We start from the raw sequence: 27,255 nt of genomic DNA, 5'->3' as shown, positions 1-27,255 counted from the left end.
ATAAGGGAACTCTCACTTGTAGGGGTATCTCCCTCATTGTACCAGGAAAAAAAAGAGGATGACTCTAAATCTCTAGAAACTGTTATCAACAAAGAAGGCATGGAATTTAAACCTGCATAACAACCTTAACTCTTGTTTATTATGTTTATGGGGTAACCTCCCATAACTGACTTGGAATCAGCTGTTCAATCCATTTTGAATAAGTATTAACACCTCTCTTTCCAATAACACTCTTTTTCTTTTTTTGAGAGGGGGCAGGGGGGAGGGGCAGAGGGAGACAGAGAATCTCAAGCAGCCTCCATGTCCAGAGTGGAGTCCCACGTAGTGTTCAATCTCACAACCCTGAGATCATGACCTGAGCCGAAATCAAGAGTTCCACACTTAACTGACTGAGCCACCAGGTGCCCTACAGTAATAGACTCTTTTTTTTTTTTTAATTTGTTTGTATTTGTTACAACCTTTTAAAGCAGAATGTGACTTGAGCACTACATTTCCATTCACAGAACTTGCTGAGTTACTTCTTGAACAGCTTTACAACATGCCTAATTAATAGATTCTTAAGACTTATTGCTTAGAGATGATTTGGGGAATAAATAGGCATATCGTCCTTGAAGTTAAACTTGCTTTTAAAATAAGGCAAAGACTTTGAATTAATACTTTTGAAACTTTTTGGAATTCACAATAACTACCTAAACATGAAAAGAGTAAATATATTTGCATTCATTAAATCCAAAAATAAATTTACATTTGTGAAACCAAAATTCTGTCAAGTTCTTAAAATAATTTTATTTATGTTATTGGCCACTTTCATTTGATTTTTTTCTTAATGTTTACCTTTACTTATTTATTTTTAAAGATTTTATTTATTTATTTTGACAGAGAGAGACACAGCGAGAGAGGGAACACAAGCAGGGGGAGTGGGAAAGGGAGAAGCAGGCTCCCCACAGAGCAGGGAGCCCGACGTGGGGCTCGATCCCAGGACCCTGGAATCATGACCTGAGCCGAAGGCAGACGCTTAACTACTGAGCCACCCAGGCGCCTGGGAAGTTTACCTTTAAACAAATGATTTTTTTTTTTTTTACAAAATACTAATAGTGCCCTATATTTGCACAGCAGTTTCAAGTATTAAAATGACTTTGACTTCATTTCTTTTAACTGAAGCTCAGAAGAAAACTTTGTTAGATAATGATAATACCCCATTTTACAAATGAGGAAACTGAGGCCACACTGCTAGTGAGTAACTATGTCCATCTTCAAATCTAGGTCTCCCCATTTTTCCACAGAAGACCTCCTGATGGCCAATAGACACATGAAAAGATGCGCAACATCACTCATCGTCAGGGAAATGCAAATCAAAACTCCAATGAGATACCACCTCACACAGGTCAGAATGGCTAAAATTAACAACACAGGAAACAACAGGTGTCAGTGAGGATGCAGAGAAAGGGGAACCCTCTTATTCTGTTAGTGGTGCAGACACTTTGGAAAACAGTATGAAGGTTTCTCAAAAAGTTAAAAAGTTAAACGTAGAACTACCCTATGACCCAGCCATTGGCACTACTAGAGATTTACCCAAAGGATACAAAAATACCGATTCTAAGGGACACATGCACCCCAGGGTTTATCGCAGCACCATCAACAAGAGCCAGATTATGGAAAGAGCCCAGATATTCACAGACTGATGAATGGATAAAGAAGATGTGGTATATATACAAAATGGAATATTATTCATCCATCAGAAAGAATGAAATCTTGCCATGTGTAACAACATGGATGGAGCTAGAGAGTATTATGCTAAGCGAAATAAGTCAGTCAGAGGAAGACAAATATCATATGATTTTACTCATATGTGGAATTTAAGAAACATAACAGATGAGAGGTTCCTGGGTGGCTCAGTTAGTTAAGCAGCCAACTCTTGATTTTGGTTTAGGTCATGATCTCAGGGTCCTGGGATCAAGCCCCAAGTTGGAGAGTGTGGAGTCCGCTAGAGGATTCTCTCTCTCCCCCTCCCTCTCCCTCTGCCCCTCCTCCTGCTTGCATGCAATCTCTCTCTCTCAAATAAATCTTTAAAAAAAATGTAACAGATGAACAATGGGGGAAAAAAGAGAAGCAAACCATAAAACAGACTCTTAACTATAAAGAACACACTGAGGGTTGCTGGAAAGGAGGTTGGTGGGGGGGTGCGTTAACTAGGTGATGGGCATTAAGGATGGAACTTGTGATGAGCATTAGATGTTATATGTAAGTGATGAATCACTAAATCCTACACCTGAAACTAACAACAAACAAAACAAAACAAAAACAAATCGAGGTCTCCCAGCTCCAATTACAATAATAAGCCATTCATCCTTTAAGGATTAACATTTCCTTAAAAGAATGCCTTAAAAATTACCTCAAGCATTTCACAGAGTGAAACAGAAGCAGTTTTTAGCAGGGGTATTCAATAAAAAATCAAAAAGTGGTCTCTCCTTCATGGTGAACAGAAACAAGTAGCCATACCAGTTCATCAAGAAGAGACACTGATCACCTCCAGACTCCAGGAAAGATGGTTTCATTGAGCATGCAAGGCAATTGCAGCAAGCTGGTAAAATATGAGAGCTTTAAGGGACTCATTTTGATTTGTCAAATCAATGATCCATCAAGCCAAAAATCTCTCTAAAGTAGAATTTGACATGATAGACTATAACAATTGTTTGGGACCTGTTCAGGTTTATTACATTAATGGCATTCTGCATTTAGCCAATAGGCTAGCACAAATCTTAGAGGCATGCTGAAGCTCAGAAGGGAAGTGACTATTAATCAATAACATGATCTGGTAGGGTGTTAATGTTGGAGTCCTAGACAAATGCCCCCTGCGGTTCCCTCTGGAGTTCCACCATGACTGGCTTCTATGTGATGATAACTTCGCTACACTCCTGTCTTACTAGCAATTATATTTTGAGGAAGCAAATCCTTCTCTCTCATAAAAAATGTGTTTGGTACTCTATGACCTAGTAAAGTAACAAATAACTTAAAATAACTTAATATTTCCAAGAAAATATTATTTAAGAGCATTAACATTGACAGTATAGAAAGGTAAGTCCCTCACAATCACAAAATCTAGGATTATTTCTCAGCAGCAAAATAATGAAAAAGGAATCATCACCAAAAAGACTGAAGGAGGGAAAATTGGCCCTAAAACTTTGGCTGAAATTGTATTGGTTGCTCACCTCCACCACCTTTAAGCCATTGATCAAGGCTTTCTTTTCCATGGTGTTGCAAGTAACTTGCAAGCAAAGCTTACTCTTCATCCAGCATTGTTTTTAGAAACTAATAGCAAAACAAAACAAAACAAAACAAAAACAAAAAACAAAAAAAACCCCTCACCTTTCCAGAAATTCACCCCACTGCTCTCTTTTAACAATATACTAAATTAAAATAATAATAATACATTAAGTTATTTAAATATTTTAGAAGTTTGGCACTTAATTTTATTTATTTTTTTTAAACTTCAGGGTTTTGTATTTTTATTTTTTTTAAAGATTTTATTTATTTATTTGACAGAGAGAGAGAGACAGCGAGAGCAGGAACACAAGCAGGGGGCAGTGGGAGAGGGAGAAGCAGGCTTCCTGCTGAGCAGGGAGCCCGATGTGGGACTGGATCCCAGAACTCCAGGATCATGACCTGAGCTGAAGGCAGACGCTTAACGACTGAGCCACCCAGACGCCCTGGCACTTAATTTTAAAATCTAATGAGTGGTGGTTCCTTTTCCCTTCCTGAACAATTTGATCACGAACCCAATAAGTAGGGCACAGCAAAGTAGGCAAATGGGCCAGTGGGGTGTGGGTATGTGGAGCTGAATGGCCCAGCTCAGGATGCCAGGAACTGAAGGAAGTTTCCTTGCTACAGCCGTGTAGGAAAGCTATCCAGGGTGGTGGGTCGCAGCCTAGAAGAGTGAGGAAAGCATGCTGCTGGGCAGAGAGTAGCATGGATGATGGAAGCTTGGCTATATACAGGGGTGTGATCAAATAAGTAAACATATTCCATATAATTGGAGCTGGGTTCCTCACTGTTAGAGGAGATACAAATATTGAAATGGAAAAAAAAATAGAACTCAGTGGTGATGGATTGAAAGCAAAGGTATTGGTATGAATGTATGGATTTCAAACTGTCTAGATCAAGTAAGAAATAAATGTATATGTGCATGTGTATTTATTATTATATATTCCTTAGTTTTGCCCTCTGAGAGTCTGGAAGAAGTGACACCCCAATAACAATGAGCATCCAAATCTTGGCTTCTAAATACTCTTCTTACTAGAAGGAACAAAATTCCTTAGAATAATGACCAATACTAGGATGAGGCAGGGAAAGATTGAGATGAGAATGTTTTATTGTGCTGGAGAGTAAAAAACGCTCAAAGAATAATGGAGCTACATCAAAAGAATGCTCCCACAACAATTTTAGCATCAAAATAAATAAAGATAGTAATGGATTTTAGCCCATTAAATAAAATAGTAGACCATGAGTCTATAAATACATAAACAAATAAGTGAATAACTTGAAATTTGAAGAGGAATGAGGTGTTTTCATTGTCTTAAAGGACCTTACCATGAGGGGTGCCTGGGGGGTTCAGTCGGTTAAGCGTCCAACTCTTGGATTTGGTTCAGGACATGATCTCAAGGTTGTGAGACGGAGCCCTGTGCAGACTCTGCACTCAGTGAGGTGTCTGCTTTTCTCTCTCTCTCTCTGCCCCTCTCCCCGCTCGTGTACACTCTCTCTCTAAAATAAATACAAAAATCTAAAAAATAAAATAAAATAAAGTACCTCACCATGAAATACTTCTCATTTACAAAGGAAGAAAGGGTAACTGCACTGTGAAGAAACCTGGCAGATACCACTTTAACCTAGTTATCAAAGTGCACATCATCGGTAATTGCACAGGTCAAAATCTGAAAACTGAAGACTTTCCTAAACCTGCAGAGGCTAAAGAGACAGGGCAGTAAAATGCAGTGCATTATTCTAAACTGGATCTTTCTACTATGAAGGACATTATTGGAACAACTGGGGAAAGCTTGCATGGGACTGAGGAATGGATGATAGTAATACATCAGTGTTAATTTCCTAGTTTTGATGGTTCTGTCATAGGGCATCTTGGTTTGTTGTCTATTGAGGTATCCTGGGGTCCTAGGGTATCATGTTGGCAACTTGTTTCCAAATGGATTCAGGGGTCAAAAATTCTTTGTACTATTCTTCCAAGTTCCTGTAATTTCATGATTGTTTCGAAAAAAACTTAAAGCCTAATGAGTTGTTATAAATATTTGGTATATATTAATAAGGGTATAAAATACATAAAATAATTGATTTCCCACAAAATAAACAAACATGTATAACCTGCAAAAGACCCCCCATACCTTAAATGATGTTCTTATTCTAAGTCTTATCCTAAGTTTAGATTAAAACAAGCTGATTAAAACAAATCAATAATAGATTCATTGATTGTATGATTTAAATAGTAAAGAGAATGGGGACGAATTAAACCAATTAAATTTTACTCAGTTGTTACCTATTTCCCAACCCACACCTAAAGAGAAGTTGAGGAAATCATTCAATAGAATACAGTGATATTTAGCTTCATACTATTGCCAACTGAGAACTGTTAAGGTCCTTGTTTTTCCCTCTTTGGGTTATTTTCATACAGACTTGACTATGAAATGAGCTAGTCTCAACAGCAAATCAAAAGGAAGAAGGAGAGAATTTTGTGGCTGAAAAAAATGCAACCCCTTTCCTCTGTACAAGATTTAAACATATAATTTTTTAAAATTTGATCCTATAATTAAATTTCATGGTAGCATTTGCCTTATTATACTAGTGATTGATAACTGTTAAAAATAAAGTCGCAGATTGTTATGCCAGCAAGTCCAAGATGGATGTTCCAGAATGGTGTTTCCTCTCCCAAATAGTCTTGAACACACTAATGTTATTTCGGCCCATATGTGATTACAGTTCATCATCTTTTCAACTGATTTTTCTTAAGCAATTATAATTAACTGGCATGTGTCCATGTCTTTCTATCATGGGAGGCGGTGCCATGCAACAAAAGGGGGACTGGATAAGTCAGGAGCTGGCTCTGCCACAATTTAACCATGGCTTCGGACAAGTCACTAGCCTCAGTATGTTTCAGTTTCAACTTCTATAAAATTAGAGGACCAAGAAAGACAAATTTCTAATGTTTCTCTGAACTTGTCTTATATCTTCTTCATTTGCATTCAAGATATTGTCTTAATTAAATTGAAAATGACCAACTTTAACTTCTTTTTCATTTTCTCACAGTACCTCGTATAGTTTATTTTGTCAGTGGGTTTTTTTTCTTTTTTATTTATCAGAGGGCCTCAGACTATCAAATTCTGATATTAATAAAATTATCAATATCTTGTCTTAAACTTGAAGAAAATTTTTACAAAATAGTGCAGAAACTGGAGCTCCTGGGTGGCTCAGTCGGTTAAGCGTCTGACTCATGGTTTTGACTCAGGTCACGATCTCAGGGTTGTGAGATGGAGCCCTGCATCAGGCTCCATGCTCAGGCATGGAGACTGCTTAAGTTTCTCTCTCTCCTTCTCCCTCTGCCCCTCCCCCACCCACTTGCGTGCTCTTGATCTCTCTCTCAAAAAAAAAAAAGTGCCGAAATTATCCACTATAAGCAAATGTGTTATTTTCGTGTTGTTTCAATTTAGAGTTCCAATTTTGCACCTGCTAAGAAAATGTATTCTTTTTTGGGAGTGATAAAAGCCTGCTAATTTTTGGCCATTTCCATGTTTGTCTTCTGATACGCACACCTGAGGACCAACCACAATAATATCAATCATCGTAAAAATTCAAGGTATTTAGAGGATACCAACGAATCGGTTAATACAGTAAAAATGTATGTACAGTGGAAACAGTGAATAGAAGCTATAAAATGTAAGGTATTTTTGCTACTTCAAGATACTCTTAAATTATTTTGTTTATTAAGGCTTTTCTTAGAAGTTAATAATTTGGGATGCCTGGGTGGCTTTGCTGGTGAAGTGTCTTCAGCTCAAGTGATGATCCCAGCATTCTGGGATCAGGCCCTGCATGGGGCTCCTTGCTCAGCAGGGAGCCTGCTTTGCCCTCTGCCTGCCACTCCCCCTGCTTGTGCGCTCTCTCTCTCTCTCTCTCCCCCTCTGACGAATAAATGAAATCTTTAAAAAAAAGAAATTAATAATTTACTTCAAAATTAATTTTCTTAGAAATTAACAAATGAGCTATGAATGGGGTTATAACTATTTGAATTTTTAATGTTTCTTAAGGTATATAATTTATGTCCATTGTTTTATTATATGAATTATTTGCAAAATACGAGCTTTCAACAATGTGGTAAAATGAATAGAAGGTTGCTAAGTAATATAATTTATTCCTCATTAGTTAACTTTCTCAGAGACTGAATGATGAAAATGAAGAATTCTTGGTAACATCAGATAAAATAGTGCTTTTCTTTTCAATTAGGTAGGTATTTACTCTCCTATAGAGAACCCACTTGATCCAAAAGGATTTTTAAAAATCCAACAACCCATAAATCCCAAGAGCGTCTATGAGCATTAAGCTGACACAGGCACAAAGACACTGGTAACAGTCTAGTGACGAAGATAATTTATATAAAGAATTTGTTTACATGCTAAATTAAGGCACAACAGTGTGAGACTTCTTCTCAGACAGTGTGGTTTTATAAAAAAGAAAACTCTTATGGAAATTCAAAGTGGTTCCCCAAGTCCAAATTTCATTTACATACTTCTATTTAAAAATTAAGATACAAAATCCTTACATCATTAAGAGAAAAATAACACTCTTCCAGTAACAGATGAAAGAACCATCATAATTTTCTTTAAAGTACTTGATAAATTTATTCCTATCAATTTATCTCAAAATTTAGTCAAAATATTCATCAAAATGTCACAAGCTATATTAGCACACCAGACCAAACTCCTGTTCTCTAGAAGGTTAACTTCTAGTTACTTATCTGAATCCTAACCTCTATACTCAGCAAAACTACATACACTATTAATATACTGAATTTACTAAGATAAAATTCTCAAAGTTATGACAAATCAGATGTCATGAAAGATATTCACAAATATCAGTTGCCATAATACAGATGGGTTAGGGACTGAACAGAATAAATAAATCAAGACACTAAAATCTAACGCATGACACAAGATGGACTAATCTCTCAAATATGGGATTTCTTGTGTCCGAAAGTCTTGAAGAACTTTACAACTTGGGTGCTAACATTTAGCATCAGACTCCAAGAGAGTTAAGTAGAATTTTCATTTTTTCATGGAAAAATAATTAAGATACAGAATATTTAATGATGATTGATGATTGCTCATACATTAAATTATCTATTATTGTAGGGCTCTTAAGGGGAGGGATAAAGGGAATAGATCCATTTTTTCCCTGTGACAATTCTGGAATATGAATTAACTGACGAGCTTAAGGCAACTGGCAAAAGTTTAGACATTGTTAAATATTTGAAAGCCCTAGGAAACCACACAAATGTAGACAGAGCTTATAAACTCCAGAAATCAAAAAGCAGGGAAGTCAGACCAGGAATGATTACAACAGCAAATTTGGCTTAGGAGCTCATTTCTGCCTTTTCATGTCTGTAACCATAGCAACAAGCATGGGACCCCGGAACAGAAGAGGTGCTCTTTAAATATGAGTTGTATCAATAAATGAATGAGCCTCAATCTCAAACCTGTTGTCTTTTTCTTTTGAAAAATCAGAACAGAACTTCTCATCCAGTGTCTGACTCAGCATTTGGCATTTCCCTTTCTGCTCATTCCTGAGTTTTGTGCTTTTCTGGACTTACATAAACTCCTCTGGACAGATGGAGTCCAGAGAGATGACATCCCAGAGAGATCTGCTTTCCATCCCTTGATCATTTAGGGTAAAATTTGATTGTTTCAGTTTCACTGCCCTTTGAGAACCTAATTTAAAACATTTGTAATCTTTGTCCTCTCCAAACTGACAGTTTTTAGTCAACACTTAATAAATGTGTTAAAGATTCTGTTTTTACATGATTCATAATGCTAATGAATTCATCAATCCATTACCACACATCTTTTTGTAAATGTCAAACGAGATGTAGCTGACAGGGTCATGATCATTAAATGTAAGTTCATGGATGTACACATTTGTTCTTGGTGGGAGTCATCTATGGCCAACTTTTGACTTTCTATGCTTCTACTACTTGAATGTCAAGAATTGTATACAATATTCCCATTACTCTGTCACTATACGTCAAAATTTCCAAATATCTATGCATATTTTTATATATTTAAATGGATATCCTTTGTTACTTTGCAAAGGACCTTTTTCCAAAATATTGCTTTATTTTAACATTTTTCTTTATTTACCCTCATGTGGTACTAATCACGTACGGTCTCTTGAGGTGGGCCTGAGATAAAGATCCTTACGCAAGTGATTTACTGAGGGGATATGTTTCAGAAGGAACTTGTACAGATGTGAAGGAAGCAGGACAGGGTGGGAATGAAGCAAAGCAAGGATGTGGTTACTGCTGAAGTCTAGGCTCAGCCTGGTCCTACAGGGAGTTTTCCAAGAAGAGTAACACTGCAAACATGATCCCACCTTGAGACAAAAGGGCTACCTGGGCGGCGGTAGCCATCAGCAGCTAACACAGCAGCAGGGAGGAGGGCACACAGGCTGCCCAGAGGGTTTCTTTTCCAATACATAATTTTACAGAAGAAAAATAGAACTTCCTACAGGACTGATGGTCTACTTTTATTGTCTTAGTAATATACCTACGAATCATGTTTTCCATATGTAAACGTTTTATGTGAAACAATAAAACTGCAGCAATTTGGTAACCCACCACTGGACAACTAAAGAGTTAGGAAGCAGATGAAAATAAAATGCTTAAGTGGTGCCTGCAAGAAAAGCTTAAATTCCAAACACAGCCTTATCCTGGGAATTCAGTTCTGGAAATCACATTCCATGAATGACGGCCACTATGCAAATTCCAGGAGGTTATGCAACTTCCAAATTCTGAGGTCACAAATGGGGGCAATTTAGGAAACTTCTGTGACTCGTAAGTGAACAGCAGCTTCATCAGCACTGATGAGAGTTCTGCTTTCACCAGGGTAAAGTCTCCCTCCTATAATGGCAATGGGCCCACTTTAGCAGTGGCTCTTCCAAAGAAGCACAGTAATGGAGGGGGTACTGCTAGAGGATCCTAGAGCAACTGGAGAACACAGGCTTTTGTTACTTCATTTAAACCTGTTCTCGAATGTCATAGTGTGCCTTCATTTGTTCTTTCTATGCCCTTTACATTTAGTGTCTTGCAGGTTACATCCTGTATCCTTCCCTGTTCATGTTTCCATGTCATAGATTGCTTGTTCTTCTTTCATGGGGATAACTATTAAAGAAGGAAGACAACCTCTCAGGTGGATTGAGTGGATGGAAGAATCAGAAATCTTTCCCTCTTGTGCTTGTTGGGTACATTTAGGACTGAGCCCATCATTTGGGGACAGTTAGGTTTGGGCATCAAGGCTACCCCCTGGTCTTCCTCGTAGCTTTGTCAATATGGGGTGATGGATGAGAGCAAAGCCTCTGGAAGGAGGCAGATACCAAACTTAAAGGGCTGCTTTGGCTCTTTCTGTTTTCTTTGCTTGTGTACAGCTGCCCTGAGCTACAGGCAGTAAATGAAGGTAAAAAAGCCATATAGCTTTCAAAAAGGGAGAGGGGAACTACTGACCAATGCTAGCATACATCTAAGAATAAGAGCCTACAGAGCCTCCTATATGATCCTAAAGACATGGAAATATCCACATTTTACAGGAGAACATAGCCACCACTTTACCTATGAAGAAATGAGTACATGAGTCCTATGGGATAGCCACATAGGCTCATAATCCACAATCCACAATCTGCAGAAATGCATCAAGTGTTTCAAAACAACTCTTAGGGGAGGCTTTGAGGTCAGATAAAAGGTGTGCCCTCTTCATGAATCACGAAGGGCGGAGCTGGGGAAGGGTAAGTGTAGACTTGAGACTGGAGTTTGGAAATTTTCTTCTGTAGGCCATCAGCAGCACCAGGGCACCACGCCAGGTTTGAAATTCATCCGCTTCCTTATTTCAGAGTCCTCTACTTCAATCTGTCTAATCTGGAATCAAATTTATGACATATCTCCTCCATTTTATATAGTTTTATCTGGCCAAGCCTTGGCTATATTTGGGACAATATTAGAAAGTTCTTCAGGACTTTATAATTTTTTTTTTAGCAATTCATGTGTCACTTTAGAAAAAGTCTATTTCCCACTCAACATTTGATAACAAATGAGGCACAGAGAAGTTAATGGCTTGTCTGATGTCACACAGCTATTTTGTGGGCAGTTGTAAATCATTGCATAATTTTTCTTTTCTTAATGATTAATTCCTCCTGGCAGGCTACATATTAAGCAATTATATTTTCCCTCTGAAGACTGCTTATCCCAGAAGCACTATATAATCTAGCAATACTAAACTACTTGTATCATGATATTTCTTTCTTCTGTGTCTGTTTACACCATACCCTCTTCCTGGAAATTTCCGCAACCTATCTCTATATCCATGTTGTACATCTCTACCTTTTAGTAAGCTTTCTGCAGTAACCCCAAGATGGGTTGCAAACATCTCATCAATATCATATTGTATGATAACATCCTATTTATGTATATTTCCCTCCAACAAGAAGTGCATGTCTTAAATATCTTTATATCCATTAAGTCTAGTACAGTGATTGACAGAGTGTAGGTGTTTAATAAATTTGTATTGAATGAATGGATGAGCACATTAATGAATACAAATATGAGCAGTGAACAGAAAAAGCTTCTATGCAAGGTTATAGACAGTGTTTATAAGAGGAGCTAAGAAATGATGATAGCTTATTTAGATAACTCAGAAAGATGCAGGTTAAGTGCTATTTTTGCTTTCCTGCATAATGTAGTCTAAAATTATGTCTGCTGAAGAAAAAACTAGTTACCCTACTCTCAGGTTCTGTCTAAATCCTGAAAAGTCTGGAACCCAAAGTGCCCACCCAAGCTGCCCAGTACCTGGAACAGTACTTGATATGCAGTAATTGCTCATTGATCATTAACGGAGTATACAAACATCCGGAAGATTTAGGCTTATCACACAAAGTATTTTAGGGAGATAAGATTAGAATCACTAACTCTTTACCATCCCAGGGGTAGGAGCACAGAAGAAGGCTACAATCCAGTAATTCCACCCCGAGGTAGATATCCAACAGAAATAAAAAATATGTCCACACAAAAACGTGTACACAAATGATCACAGCAGCATTATTTATAAAGACAATAAGGATGAAGACAACCCAGATGTCCACCAACTGACAAATGGATAAACAAAATGCAGTATATCTATACAATGAAATTATTTGGCCATAAAAAGGAATGATGAACTGATACCTGTTACCACATGGGTAAACCTTGAAAACTATGCTAGGTGAAAGAAGCCAGTTACAAAAGACCACATATTGTATGATTCCATTCACACGAAATTTCCAGAACAAGGAAATCTATAAAGACATAAAGTAGATTAGCAGCTGCTTATGGCTGGTGGGGGTGGAGGGTGACAGCTAAAAGATATGAGGTTTTCTTTTAGAGGTGACGAAAATGTACGAAGATTGTGATAATGGTTGCACCTATCTATGACTCTTCTAATAACCACTGAAGTGTACACTTTAACTGGTCAATTGTATCATATGTGAATTATACCTCAATAAAGCTGTTAAAAAATTACAAAGAGAGAGAGGGAGAGAGAGAGAGAGAGAGAGAAGGCTGAAAACATCTCAGATTAAAGGCTTTCCATCAGAATCCTCCCGTGTGTTAACAAGACTCATTTCAGGTATCTGCTGAAGATGGCCCAGTCTGTGCCCTCATTTCTACCTTGTCCATTTCCAAGTCCCCAGCCCCAGTCCACTAACACCTGTTTTCGCCAACTATCACATTGTAAAGTCTTCTTTCTTGTGTCTGTGTGTGTGTGTGTGTGTGTCTGTGTGTAATAACCAGCTGAACCAGATAAAAAGTCCTTGCCCAAGCCACATCCATAGTTTCAATACCAAACTGGCATTTACTGAATGCCCATTATGTGCCAAGCACTCAGCATATGTCATTTTTAAGGCTCACTATAACCCCAGGAAGTAGGCTGCATTGATTCATTTCATAGAGGAAGACCTGAGAGCAGCATCGTATCACTATGTGGGAACTGACAGACCCAGGTTTAAGATAATGTGTGTGATTCACAGTATCTGTGCTCTATTCACAGTCTGTGTCCTCAAAGTCTTGCATGGAACAGAAATAAAACCAGTACAAGAGAGGTAATAAAGGAGAGTATGGAATGTCTGAGAAAGACAAATAAACTGATTGGTGTTCCAGAGTGAAATGGTGATGTGAATATTCTGTTGTAAAAGCCTGCCCTAATAAATGACCTGGACAATGACAAAGAGTTCTCCTGGGTCTGGGACTCCTCAAGAGCTGCCTGCTTGAAGAGGGAGCTTTTACTTCTTGTTCTAGCTGAGCAAGCAATAGCATACTCTCAAGTCAGTTCCTTTTGTGTAAGACCTGTGCTCTTGTTCCTAATTCTAGATGACAGGGCTATTCCAGCAAGACTGGGTGCATCTCTAAAGCCATAGTAACTTCGTGTTAAAATACCAGCTTGCGAGAGTGGAGTGGTCACTGGAGATGCCTGATGGTCTGTTCTGAGCAGTGGCCAGCAGCTCTATGGAGCCACGGACCACTTACCCCTGAGACGGACTAGAAAACAGCACAGAGCAGAGGGGGAGTCCAAGTCAAACACAGCAGGACAGCCTCGCTGAGCCACCAAGAGTGTCATCGGTATCCACGGGGATCTCAGCAGCAGCAAATACCTGTGGTGGCTTTCCAGGAGGAACTGAGACAGGCATTCTTGGGTGAGACACCAAGAGGTGCTTAAAGCAGGATTGGAACATCTGGGGAGCTGAATTCCAAGTGAAAAACCAGCTGACAATGTATCAATGTATTTGAATCAGCTGACAATGTCATAAAAATATTACCCACGGAAAATGAATAAATAAGTAAATAAAATATCAGACTGCTTATGTCTTACACGATGTACATTGGTATGTAGACGTCAGAGGCACCTCTTAAGTTTCATTCCTTAATCCACATCCTGTTATTGTGATGTGAGGATGTGTGAGAATGCCCTTTTTCCTGCTGCTTCTCTGTCACACTCCTTTCTCTTCTTCCTTGGTGCACCTTTATTGAGACATTGTCCTCCATCCACTCTTCTTTGGCAATTTTGAAAGTACACGGGCCAATTTCTTATCATGGGATCCTTCACGAAATGCAAGCTCCTTCTTGCTTGTACTCTTCTAGAATACTAAGTTCAGGTTTGATAAATCAAATCCAGCTTTGCTACCACCTACACAGCAGGGGGATGTTTGCTTTCCCATCTTCCTTTCTCCTCCAAAGTCAGGAACTTCAACTTGCAGAAAGTAAGAAAAGATTCCCTCTACAAGTCAGAGTAAGCACGTAGACTGGAATATTAAAAGACTGGCATAAGGACACACAGAAAATGAAGCAGGGATCTCTGGAAGCTGAAGTTGGCACAGAGTCACCAGGAAATGCATGCCAGACTAACCTCTATTAGATAAGTGTGCCTGGCATGGCACTTTTAGACTCTTAGAGAGTGTATGACTAAGACTCATGTGACACTTTTATGGGCAAACTATATTGGGGTAGATAAGAACCTAATTGGATATAATCATACCTGGCTGGACAATCATAATAAAAACATTATAACTACGGGTACTTTGTAGCTTTGTCTTTACAAACTTACATCAAGATGCCCAAGGCGAAGGTGCCTGGGTGGCTCAGTTGGTTAAGCAACTGCCTTCGGCTCAGGTCATGATCCTGGAGTCCCGGGATCGAGTCCCGCATTGGGCTCCCTGATCAGCGGGGAGTCTGCTTCTCCCTCTGACCCTCCCCCCTCTCATGCTTTCTCTATCTCATTCTCTCTCTCATATAAATAAATAAAATCTTTAAAAAAAAAAAAAGATGCCCAAGGCAAGCATATCAAATTTGGGGGTGACTGCAAAGAATATTGCACATGAAGTATGACTTTAAAATTATCTCAGTAGAGTGGATAATAATAACATAATTATCTCAGTAGAGTGGATAATAATAACATAATGTTACCAAAATAATTCTTAAGTTGGTTATATTCTATATGTCAAGTTAATAAAGGGTTACATATATATATATATAAGATATAAGATACTTCAGTTTGCTTGTATTCCTCAAAAAAAATGTCCCATAGAAATCATGCAACATTTGCATTCTCATCACCATAGGCCCACACTGTCCACGATGGTACCCACCAGCTACCTGTGGCTCCTGAGCACTTGAAATGTGTGTGCTCTGAACTGAGATGTGGTAAGTACAATATCCACACCAAACTTTGAAGACAAAATATAAAACAGGATGTCAAATATCTCGTTAATACCTTTTATACTGATTGCATGTTGAAACGATAATATTTTGCATAAATCAAGTAACAGAAAATATATTATTAAGATTAAGTTCACTTGTATCTTTTTCCTTTTTTAAATATGGTAACAGAAGAGTTTACAATTATCTATGTAGTTTGCATTATATTTCTACTGACTGAACTAATGTAGACCAGCATGGCAAATTTCATTGTGCCCTTTTCCTGGTTTGTGTTAGTCACCCAAAAACCCCTAGATTCCTAGCTCATCCCTCATCATCCATCAGCCTTGAATATCCCCCAATCTCCACGAATCCTGAATCTCTTTCACCGTACCTCGTGGAACCTGTGGCCCATCATTAGCCAAGTTCCCCTATCCCTCAGCTCTTCTCTGCACATTTCCTTCCCCTTCTCGCTCTAACTCAGTGGTTCTAAAACACGTCTGTGCATTAGAATCATGCTGGGAATTTTAAATAAATCAATGCCCAGGCCTCATTTTCAGAATGTACCGTCAGAATCTCTGCTGTAGGGATAAAGCTTCTGAATGTTTCAGTAGCTCACCCAAGTGATCCTAATGTGCAACTGGGATTGAGAACCACCCATTAAGCCAGTGTCAATGTCCCACCTACTCCAACTCCACATCATGCTAGTGAACATGGCTGGCGAAAAACACACAGCATGCTGACTGCTCTCTGTGAAGACTGACCTAAAGTGGATTTAAGCTATCTGGCAATCCTACCATTTTCCCCTTGTCCATGCACTACCTTTCTCTCCTGAGAGAAATATTCTTCCCCTCCATCCTCATGCTCAGCCCATGACATTGCTGTCTAGTTAAGTGAAAACGTGGAAGAAATTAGTAACAACCTTCCACAAACTCCCTCCGCTGCCTCTACCCCACCTGGCCTGCCTGTCTGTCCATATATATTCTTTCCCCATTGTTATCGCTTTCCCCATTACTATAACTCAGGCTGTCCAACAGAACGTTCTGTGATGATCAAAATATTCTATGTTGGCGCTGTCCAGTAACGTGATCACTAGTCACCAAGGGGATCTGGCAGCTAGAGCCTATAGGCCACAGTTCAGAAAATCAGATGTGAGGTTGGAGAAGAAAAAGGAGGCCTAAGGGAACACTGGATAGGTGTTTTAAAACTTCTGAAGGGGTGTCCTGTGGATGAAAGTGGAGTCACTCTCTGCATTTAGCTTTACTCTACATGGCAGAATTAGGGGTAAAAACCAGAAGTAAAGAGAAGGTAAATTTTTTTAATTAATTAATTAATTTATTATTGATGTATAATTAACATACAGCATTCTATTAGTTTCAGTGTACAGCATAAAGATTTAACATTCCTATACCTTTCTCAGTGCTCATCACGATAAATGTACTCTTAATCTCCTTTATCTTTTTTACCCAGCCCTCACACACCTCCCCTCTGGCAACCATCAGTTTGTTCTCTGTATTTGAGAGTCTTCTTCACTTCTTTATCCATTCATCTACAGATGGACACTGGGGTGGTTTTCATATCTTGGGTATTACAAATAATGCTGCATAAACATAAGGGTGCACATATCTTTTTGAATTAGTGTTTTCATTTTCTTTGGGTAAATACCCAGTAGTGTGATTTCTGGATTGTAGGGTAGTTCTAGTTTTAGTCTTTTGAGGAACCTCCATACTGTTGTCCACAGCGACTGCACCAATTTACATTCTCACCAACAGTGCACGAGTGTTCCTTTTTCTCTATGTCCTTGTCAACACTTATTTGTCTTTTTCATTTTGGCTATTCTGACAGGTGTAAGGTAATATCTCATTGTGGTTTTGATCTGCATTTCCCTGATGAGTAGTGATGTTGAGCATCTTTTCATGTGTCTACTGGCCATCGGTATGTCTTCTTTGAAAAAAATGTCTATTCAGGTTCTCTGCCCATTTTTAATTGGATTATTTGTGCTTTTTGTGTTTAGCTATATAAGATCTTTATATATTTTGGATATTAATCCCTTATTGGACATATAATTTGCAATATCTTCCCTCACTTTGTAGGTTGCCTTGTGATTTTGTTGATGGGTTTCCTTCACTGTGCACATTTTATTTTGGTGTAATCCCAATAGTTTATTTTTGCTTTTGTTTCCCTTGCCTGAGGAGACAGATCTAGAAAAATGTTTCTACTGCCAATGTCAAAAAAATTATTGCCTATGTTTTCTTCTAGGATTTATATGGTTTCAAGTCTCACATTTAGGTCTTTAATCCATTCTGAGTTTATTTTTGTGCACGTTGTAAGAAAGTTGTCCAGTTTCATTCTTTCGTGTGTAGCTTCTAGTTTTCCCAGTACCATTTGTTGAAGAAACTGTCTTTTCCCCATTGTAGATTCTTGCCTCCTTTGTCACAGAAAAGGTTAACTTTTAGCTCGATATAACAACAAAAACATTCTAGTGAAATTTTTATGTTTCTCAAAGAGAGCTCCTAATAACAGGAAATAAGAAAGCAGACACCAAATAACTGTCTCAAGAATATTGCAGGTGAGAGACCTACATTCGTGGGAGGATCAAACAGGTTATTTCCAAGTTGGGTTCCAACTCCCAAGTTTTTAGAAAGATAAGCCAAGTTTGGATGAGGAAAAATACCACCACTTCATAAAGTATGGCTGGCCTCTGTGCCCCACTGTTTTTATGACTCAGGTCTGATGAGATGTCCAGACGAGATGAAATGAGCATGAGAATCAGGGGGACTAGGGCCAAGCTTTGCCCATAAAGAGTCAGAGGACTGGATGCAAGTCACCCCACTTTTCTGGGTTGCCAATGAGTCCTCATCATAGAAAGGCTTGGCCTACATGAGCACAACATCTGCTTCAGTTCTAAACACTGTAATTCTGTGTTCTTTTTCAACTCACAGGAACTGGAAAAGAGCTGGAGATGAATGGGTGGAGGCAGCCACAGGATATTACAAGATGGGTGGGGGGAGCACCTGGCATATTCAGAGTAAAGGAAAACCATGTTAAATCAGATTCTCCCTCACCAGAGAAATGAAAGATAAGGTTCCTCAGGGCCAGCCATCCAACATCTCTTTATCAAGTGTGTGGAAGGTGAGAGAGCTCCAAGCTTGAAAAATCAGGATGAAATTGTTACTTACACACAGTACTGCTTCTCAATCCCAAGGGACGGATAAAGCCCGAGGTTGTGCTGTGTTTTGGTTCATGGAGACTAAAGGTTACACTGAATGATTAATGCTGAAGACTAATTCCAAAAAGAAGCACGCCTAATGAGGGAAGGCACATCCTGTGCATGCTAGAGCTCCTTGGTCTTGGCTGAAAAAATATCTCTTGTGCATGTTGTCTAGGTGTTGAATTATTGAGACTAATATTGACAGTATTAAAGACTTGAGTTACTCCAACTGTTTCTAATATCTTGGTCTACCTTTTTCTAGGTATCACCTGCATATGCCTGTTGGAGTTGTTTAGAGATTTTGGGGGAGAAGCACCAAACAATGTCGATAGAATCTCAGGAAAAAAAGAAAAACATTTCCCAGTAGCTCCCAAAGAGTTGAGGCTAAAATGCTACAATGGAGTTTCAGCAAATCTATGACTTGTTTTCTTATAAAGGCCAAAATTAGTACTGAATTTGAAGTTTTCTAAGACTTAAGCCACGGTTAATAATAGGGCTCTAGAATCATCTAAAAACCAAGACTTGTGTTTTCACCATTTTCCCTGTTGATTTCCATCTTATTTTATTCTTCCTCTCCAAAAGGCAATGGCCTGCCTTGTTCCCCTTTTTATTTAGTATAAATCTCTTACCAGGCTTCACAAACTCACTGGAACAAGGTGGTCATTGGGCCCTTAGCTCTGTGAAGTTTAGATAACAGAATCTGTTTTCACTTGATCATTGGAAAATAGAAATGACAACATTCCTTTTTAGATAGGGCTCCCTAAACCTTTTCTTTATTTTTCTTTTTGGTACAATAACAAGGGCTGACAGCACCTCTTGACACCATTAGCAGTAAATGAATTTTTCATAAAGACTAACAGAGAAAAACTATGGGAACTTAGAGGTGGTTTTCTTTCTTTCTTTCTTTTTTGACCCAGAGAGCTATAATTTCTCATGTCTTTACTTTCCATGTATTCTTTATGAGAAATTTCAGCAAAACCTTCTTAAAATTAATCCAACAGCTGTCTCCTTCAATTCTCTTTCCTGGAAGTCTTCACTTATCGATGGAGAGGTCCTGGCCACTTCTTAAGGGCCTCTATCCAGGAAGATGAAATGCAGTACAGTGAACTCAAGTTTTATCCTGAGGCGTATCTTTGTAAAATCAGCAATACTTTTTACATGAGGAAATTTAAAGAGAAGCAGGCTCAAATGTGAATTGAATTCTGTCCAATTCCCCCCCCGGAACTGGGAAGATGCTGGTCCTATACTTGCATATGTGTGTAATAGATATTCAAAGACTCTAAACTGGTCTCTTCCATATAACACACATTATAACTCCTATTTTAAACTTTCAGAATGCCTTTTATGGCATCTGTTATGCCCTACTTTAAAATGCCTGTCAGCCTATTATTTCTACTTTCGTCCTTTATTAATCTATCTTGAAGGTCATGTGTGGAAACACCTTTCAATGGAAAGAACCCATCTACTTTGACAAAAATGTACACTTTAAACCTTCATTATTGCAAGGGTCTTAAAAAAAAAAAAAAGTCCAGGAGTCCATTAAAATGCCTTCAAAGCAGAGTTCCCTAAAACTTGCTTGGGGCAACCCTAGCCCCAGGAGTTGATGCAGTCAACAAAAATCGGGGAGAGAGAAGGACACTGTACAAAGAGCTATAAAATTCAATCCACCCGGCAGCATTTTAAAGGGTGGCAGGCATTCTAAAATAAAGGTATGTGCTTAATTTTATTGAACCGCATATTTCTCAAACTTCTTTGATGACAGAACTATTTCTGTATATGTATTTAACCCTTAGTAACACACTGCTCTACAAGGTTGACCCAGTACACAGTTAGGAAATTGTGCTAAAAGACGTTATTCTTCCCATTTTTCAAGAATCCTTATTCTAGCTCATTCATGTATTGGAAAATAACCTTGAGACAGAAATATAACTCAAGTCCTTCTCACACTGTATCCACAGGAGTATTTATGGTTCACCTCCCAGATACCACATCTCTAAGTGACGAGTTGGTTGTTACAAGTAAACACGAGACATCTCTGCTTTTTGTGATATCATGGTAACTTCATCTGAATAATTCTTGGATCCTCGGCTGGGGACAGGCCGTCAGTCATCACAGACAACTGTCCCATCACATTGCCAACATTTATCTCCCACTCGCCACCCTTCAGTCTCCACAGACCATATTCAAGTTCCTTCCTATCGTATGTACTTCTGATTCCTACCTCCAAACAAACTAAAAATCAAATGTATCATTTCCCTCACTAAAAAAAAAAAAAAAAAAAAAAAAATTGTCATTAATGGTGTCCAGTTGAGACAGAACAGGGTACAAATCCTTCCTCCTTCACCCCTTTCTGGTTCCGTTCACCCCGGTCACCCCCCTCATTTGTGACGTGGGAGGTAAACCCAACACAACTCACAAGCCTTCAGTGAGATCCTGTGTGTAAATTCCTCAGCCTGGCACACAGCAATCCTTCAGTCTTATCAGGAATGAAGTGTTCTACCATGTCTTTTCACAAACTTTTTACAAATCCTATCCATGGTGGTACCTGACACTTCTGGCAATTCTCCCTATTTTTCCCAATCAGTTCCAACTTTTTCACCCTCCCAATTTCCCTACACCTTCCCCGCTGACAGAACTTTTTCTAGAAATGTCAGAATAAGTCAGATTGATTAGGACCCTGTGTCATGAGAGGTATTAGCCTACTGCTGCCCATTCCATCTGACCTAAATTCCTCACCTCCTCAAACATTAACTGTGCCCCCCACAGCTAACTCCCAATTACCAGCCCCATCATGAACACTCTGGATGTATTTACATGGTCCTTCCTTAGAATATCCTCCTTCTTGCTCCCCATTCTTTTCTTTTTATTGTTATTTTCAAATTCCCTGCAAAAATACCTTCTTCCTGATGTCCTGATTAACCCTTTCAAGTGCTATAGGCTTATGATTCTAATTTTCTTTTGATGCATTCATATACATACACACAAAATACTTTACACAAAGTTGTACTTACTGATACAAGTTTTCCACTATGCTTATTTTTTTTAAGTTGAGATGTAATTAACATATAACAATGTTATTAGTATTAGGTATACAATGAGATCATATATATATATATATATATATATATGAAACTCATTACCACAGTAAGTTCAGTTAACATCTATCACCATAATTCCTTTTTTTTTTTTTTTTTTAGGTAGGCTCCATGCCCAGCGTGAGCTCATGACCCGGAGACCAACACCTGAACTGATATTAAGAGCCAAATGCTTAACCAATTGAACCATCCAGGTGCCCCTTTGTGATGAGAACTTTTAAGATCTACTCTCTTAGCAACTTTCAAGTATACAATGCAGTATTGTTAACTATAGTCACCATTCACTATGCCTTTTTCCTCCCCAAATATTTTTCTCACATAAACTTAAGCTCTTTAAAGGGAGTGAATGTATCAGGTTTTTATCCTTCCCACAGAGGAAGTGTACAAATATTTGATTGATCCACCAATGCTAAACACTTTCATTCCCAGGAGTTCTATTTACTTTAACGGGAATAAATATCACATGGGACATCTGGTAGATACAGCAAAGTCAGGTGTTTGCTTAGGGACAAAAGTTATATACTGAATGCCTATGAAGCTTTTATTTATTTGTTAGTCGGTTTGTGTGCTTTGTCATTCAGGATGTTGTTTATTTATAAAAGGTGTTCGTGAATACTTAAAGCATATCTGCGTGGAATTTTCCCAATCATTTTAGGGTTAGGTAACACTTCTCTGGCTACCGTCTTCGCTAGGATTTTGAAAGTTGAGTTACTCATCAAAGACTCTAGAACTCCTCTCTCCTTAAAGAGGTGAACTGAAAGGACAATCCTAAGTATGATTTGTGTGGAGACAAAGAGGGCCTCATTACCTTACAGCAGAACATCCCTCAGCCTCAAAGTCTGTCACCCTGCAGAGTGTTGGCAATGGCCCCAGGCCATGGCAAGCTGGGGCTTCTGGCAGCTGCGCTGGGAGTAACTCCTCTTCACCACGTGGCGTGATCCTCCATTCTGCAGGAGGGACCAGCCCTGTGAAAGACTCTCAGCGCCTCTGGCAAGTAGCCTTTCCAGCCCTTTCTATCTGCAAACAGGATGCATATCTTTCACATACCTGTGACATGCCCTTGGGAACAGTCAAGGTTTTGCCCGGTTCTTCACATATCACTTAATTCTACAGCTCCATCCCTTTCTCTCCCACTCAAGAAAGCATATTGGAATACAAATGAGTAGGCTGATAAAAAAGTCACCTTGAATCTGCTCTCATTTACTTATTTATTTTTAAAGTAAATCATCACAAATTTGGGACTTTTATTGGCAACGTATTACTTAGGGACCCACCTAAGTAACACTGGGTTGACAGCTACTGTGCTGACAGCCCCTGGCAAGGTCGATGCAAGGTCACAGTAGGACTATCCTGGTCACTAAGTGACAGCTAATGTGAATTCCTGTTCTCTCAAAAAAAGAGAACTGATTTCTATTGTCAGTCAGGCACTGTGTTAGGCACTGAGTTGGGCACTATACCACCTGATGAGGGAGGATGTTCAGCGATGGAGGCTCTGGCAGCTTCCATAACTATTACTGAAACTGATGGGTAGTCATCAAGATGTCTCAAAGTCTGAGCCCTTTTCCACCCTTGCATATTGCTGCCCTATTAAAATTCTCTGAAGAAACAAATCGGTGTTATTTTTGTACAGTCTCCATTAAATCCTCCTGCTACTGGATTGACTTTCTACACTTCCTATCCCTCAGATTGGCATGCATGGCCTATTCTTTTTTGTTTTTTCCCCTTTTTATTCAATAAGATAAGGCAATATTCTGTTAAATTAGTCCTTGTGGGAAACTTGAAATTACCACCATTCTTCAAACAAGTTATGCAAGTCAGCGCCAATAATGGTGCCCAGTTAAATATTTGATTTTGTTGTCCCACTGAGTTACTACTGAATTACACCAAGTCCATTTGTAAAGTATGACTTACTTGAACCTGACGCCTACCCTCTGAAGTAGTTTTGTGTAAGTGATTGCAGGGAAGAACTCATTTTAGAAGTACTGCATTGTTTGAAGATAGATGAACACTTCGTGGATGCCATAGTGAAGTAAAGGCCCATGAATGAAGTAGTAACTGAAGAAAAAGGGCAGGTGAAATGTCTCATCCTCTGCCAACAGGCAGTTCTGTTACACAGGTGTAGTCAAGTGCAGGTAAGTTAAGTGCTAATTATTCATTTAAAAGTTTATGTCTATCCGTTAGAAAGAAAAAAAATATCTTACTATGTGAAAAACTGCACTCATCATTGGGAGAAAATACTTTATGATGAAAAGCTTGAATGCTATTTACAGGTTCGAGTTCTGTAGATACTGAAGGCTGCAGTGAAGACAAGGAAGTAATAATGCCCTTTAGTCATTGAGAAGGTCGAGAGAGATAAGACAGAATACAACTCAAGATCTACTTCTGGTCTACAAGGAGGAATCGGCATGAAGTTCTAGAAAGGAAGACGGTTAAGGGGCATGTGACACTCTCAGGTGTGTCACAGTGCCATCACAGGGAAAACCAACCCTACCGAGAGCCTGATTGTGGTCTTTTAGATTCCAGGATTGTGAGAAAATAAATTTCTCTGGTGTGGAAAAGACTAGTTGCTTGGTCATGGGGATACAAAAAGGGCACCTAAGTGGGAAGTTAAAGGAAAGGAATATGGGCTTTCAATGGGGCAAGAACTTTCTAGTAATCCTAGAGCCCAAAGACAGAATGCATTGTCTGAAGAGCTATGGAACCTCTCACAAACTGAGGCATTGAAGCCTCTACTAGGAATGCTGGTGTGGAGCGTCCTGCCAATGGGTGGTCATTCCCATCCACAGTTCTGCAGTGTTCTTCTAGCTAGGGATGTTCTTGTATTTCCTGCTCAGGGGACCCAGAAGACACCTCAGGGCAGGAAATGGCATTAAATGCAGAACAGAGATAGTGGTTGAAAAGTAAAAGCCATCAGCATCTCGGAGTGGTGACAGAACAGGAGAAAATGTAAAGAATGTCCATCATTCTGACACAGTCAGGAGCTAATCATCTTTCCTTGGGGAACATCTTGTCCAAGGAATGTGTGAGTGCTGTGAATTTCAACAGGGGAAAGAGAAAATGCTAAATCTAAGAACTTTTATTTTTATAGATTATAACTTCACCTCTATATTTTTTTATTTGTGCTTAATAAAAGTCCCTTACTCTTAAAAATTGCTTCCTGGGCATACATTCTGCATGACACAGGGCCCAGTGTTCAGAAGGAGTCCCATGATTGGTTTAACATTCTGCTGTCGCCACCTTGAATATTTAATTTTGGGGGTGCCTGGGTGGCTCAGTGGGTCCAGCCCAGCACAGGGCTCCCTGTTCAGCAGGGAGCCTGCTTCTTCCTCTCCCAATCCCCCTGCTGTGCTCTCTCTCTCTCCTCTCTTTATGTCAAATAAATCTTTTAAAAAATAAAATATTTAATTTTAGAACAAAGGGTTCCACCTTTTCATTTTGCAGTGGACCTTGCACAATTTGTAGCTGGCCCTGCTCCCTCCCCATCTTGGAGTTATACTCCTTTTTGCATTCAAATGCCTTCAATTGTTCATACAAACCTAGGATGGAGGGAATTGGCTTGGTGAATAAATGTGTGCTGTTATTTGCTGTTGGTATTTGCTTAGCTTCAGCTTCCTATCTTATAATCAGGAATAATAGGAAGGGCCTCACTGGCTTTTGTAGGAAGTATAGAACATAAAGCATGTAAACAAATATTACCCTATAACAACTATTTGCTATTATTTTTTAAGGACACTCAAAGAACAAGGAAAAAAGTAGCCCAAGGGTTAGGATTGGATGCCTTGAGGGGGGAACGACAGAAGACAACAGTTAGGGGAGGGGCAGAGGAATGCTGACTTCTCAGGAGGGAAGTCAGCATCCTCCTGGCTGAGCCTTGATCCCAATAGGCCAGAGGCTGTGGTTTCATTCCCTCCCACTAGCACCACAGTGGACGGTGGCTTAGTGACTAAAGTTCCTTCAGGTTAAGAGCAGGGAATACAGCTGGGCAGTTCTAGACCATTCTAGCCCAGCTAAACACTAGCCGGGGAATTGGATGGTTTGTGTTTAATCTAGGAGAAAGTGGGTTCCCAGCAGTTTCATTTCTGTAATTTAGGACAGACACAATGACGAATAAGGACAGAGTTTGAGGTCAGGAGTTCTTAATTATGGAGGTCGAACAGGAATCATCTCTCCAAATCTCTTCCCTCTGAACTTTCACTTCACTCTCATCTCGGATGTATATTACAACCCTGCCTGATTAAAAAAAAAAAAAAAAATCCTGGCTAACCATCCCCTTCCCAAAACAAAAACCAAAAGCACCCAACAAATAAGCAAAACTTTTTTTTTTTTTTTTAAACCCTTCCTTCAAGGAGAAGTAAATAGGTCGCCTCCTTCTCCGCCAGGTCCGGTGCCTTTCTCCTTTGGTTCGTTCTAAAGATAGACATTCCAGGTTGCTCCTGGATGTTTTTGACGAAAAAAAAAATGAGGCTTTTACTCTCTCAACAAGCAAAGAAATTCCTATTTCCTTTAAGCTTGTCTCATTCCTATTCTCTTCCAGAAACGCCTCCCCACCCCCACCAAACCAAGGCAAAAAACGAAATGCGGATAAAAACGCACCCCAGCAGCAGCCCTTTATACGACATCCCAGAGAGGCCTGCAGGGTCGGATGAGTCAAGCTCACGGGAACGAGCGGGGAGCGCTCCCGACTTTTCTGGAGCCCAAACGTCCTACGACTCACCTTTCCCTGATCCTGCACCGTCCCGCTCCCGGCTCCAGACTCTCCCTCTCGCTTGCGGAGCCCGGGGGGCCGGCGGCCGGGGCGGCGCGTGGGGCGCGGAGAAGGCGAGGACGCAGCACCTGTGGGCGCCGGGGGCGCGGGCCCCTGCCGGCCCGAGCGCGCGCAGCTCCCCGGCGGCTCCGCTAGGGGTCTCTCTCGGGTGCCGAACGGGGTGGGCTGGATCAGCTGACTCGCCCGGCTCCGAGCTCAGCCGCCGCGCTCCAGCTCCGTCAGTTTCCTCGGCAGCGGCAGGAGAGAGCAGCCGGAGCGAGCAGCCGGAGCGGCGCGAGCGCGGGGCCACCGGAGACGGCGGCGGCACCGGCAGAGCAAGGGCGCGGCGGATCCCACTCGCACAGCAGCGCACTCGGTGCCCCGCGCAGGGTCGCGATGCTGCCCGCTTTGGCACTGGTCCTACTGGCCTCCTGGACGGCTCTGGCGTTGGAGGTGGGTGCCGCGCCTCGGAATTGGGGGCGGGGGGGGCGAAATACGGTGGGAACCCGATTCCCCCAAGTCTTTAATCCGAAAAAGCCGGGGGCAGTCCAGGGAACCCGTCTTCCCTCCACGTCCCACGCCCCCGCTTGCAGGCGCCCTGCGCATCCGCGCCTCCGGCCCAGCCCTGCTCCGGGGACTGGCGCCCCGGCCGGCGGAGAGGGAGCTGGCGAGGCGTCGAGCTCCCCGATCCGCGCCGGTTGGGGGCGAGGAGGGGTGGAGGCGATCC

General features: G+C 40.2%; 1 protein-coding gene and 1 long non-coding RNA gene across 8 annotated transcripts in view; one reads left to right on the top strand and one right to left on the bottom strand.

Moving 5' to 3' along the window:
* Nucleotides 1–26,664, bottom strand: part of LOC113916788 — a 48,002-nt gene extending 21,338 nt beyond the window's left edge. Inside the window, exon 1 of the long non-coding RNA XR_003518029.2 lies at nt 26,499–26,664. This is a non-coding gene — a long non-coding RNA (uncharacterized LOC113916788). The remainder of the gene's footprint in view (nt 1–26,498) is intronic.
* Nucleotides 26,665–26,780: 116 nt separating this feature from the next.
* Nucleotides 26,781–27,255, top strand: part of LOC113916785 (amyloid beta precursor protein) — a 263,295-nt gene continuing 262,820 nt past the window's right edge. For 4 of the 7 annotated variants that reach the window (XM_027583756.2, XM_027583755.2, XM_027583753.2 and 1 more), the window contains exon 1: nt 26,782–26,981. In XM_027583756.2, the coding sequence (XP_027439557.1) occupies nt 26,925–26,981 (57 nt within the window). In that variant the 5' untranslated portion in view covers nt 26,782–26,924. Of the gene's footprint in view, nt 26,982–27,255 lie in introns of all 7 variants that reach the window. The other 3 variants (XM_027583751.2, XM_027583750.2, XM_027583754.2) reach the window with 2 other exon arrangements.

The sequence above is a fragment of the Zalophus californianus genome, chromosome 1, assembly GCF_009762305.2.
Source record: "Zalophus californianus isolate mZalCal1 chromosome 1, mZalCal1.pri.v2, whole genome shotgun sequence".
Classification (NCBI taxonomy): domain Eukaryota; kingdom Metazoa; phylum Chordata; class Mammalia; order Carnivora; family Otariidae; genus Zalophus; species Zalophus californianus.
The sequence above is the reverse complement of the archived record's forward strand: the minus strand, read 5'-3'. Positions and strand labels throughout refer to the sequence as shown.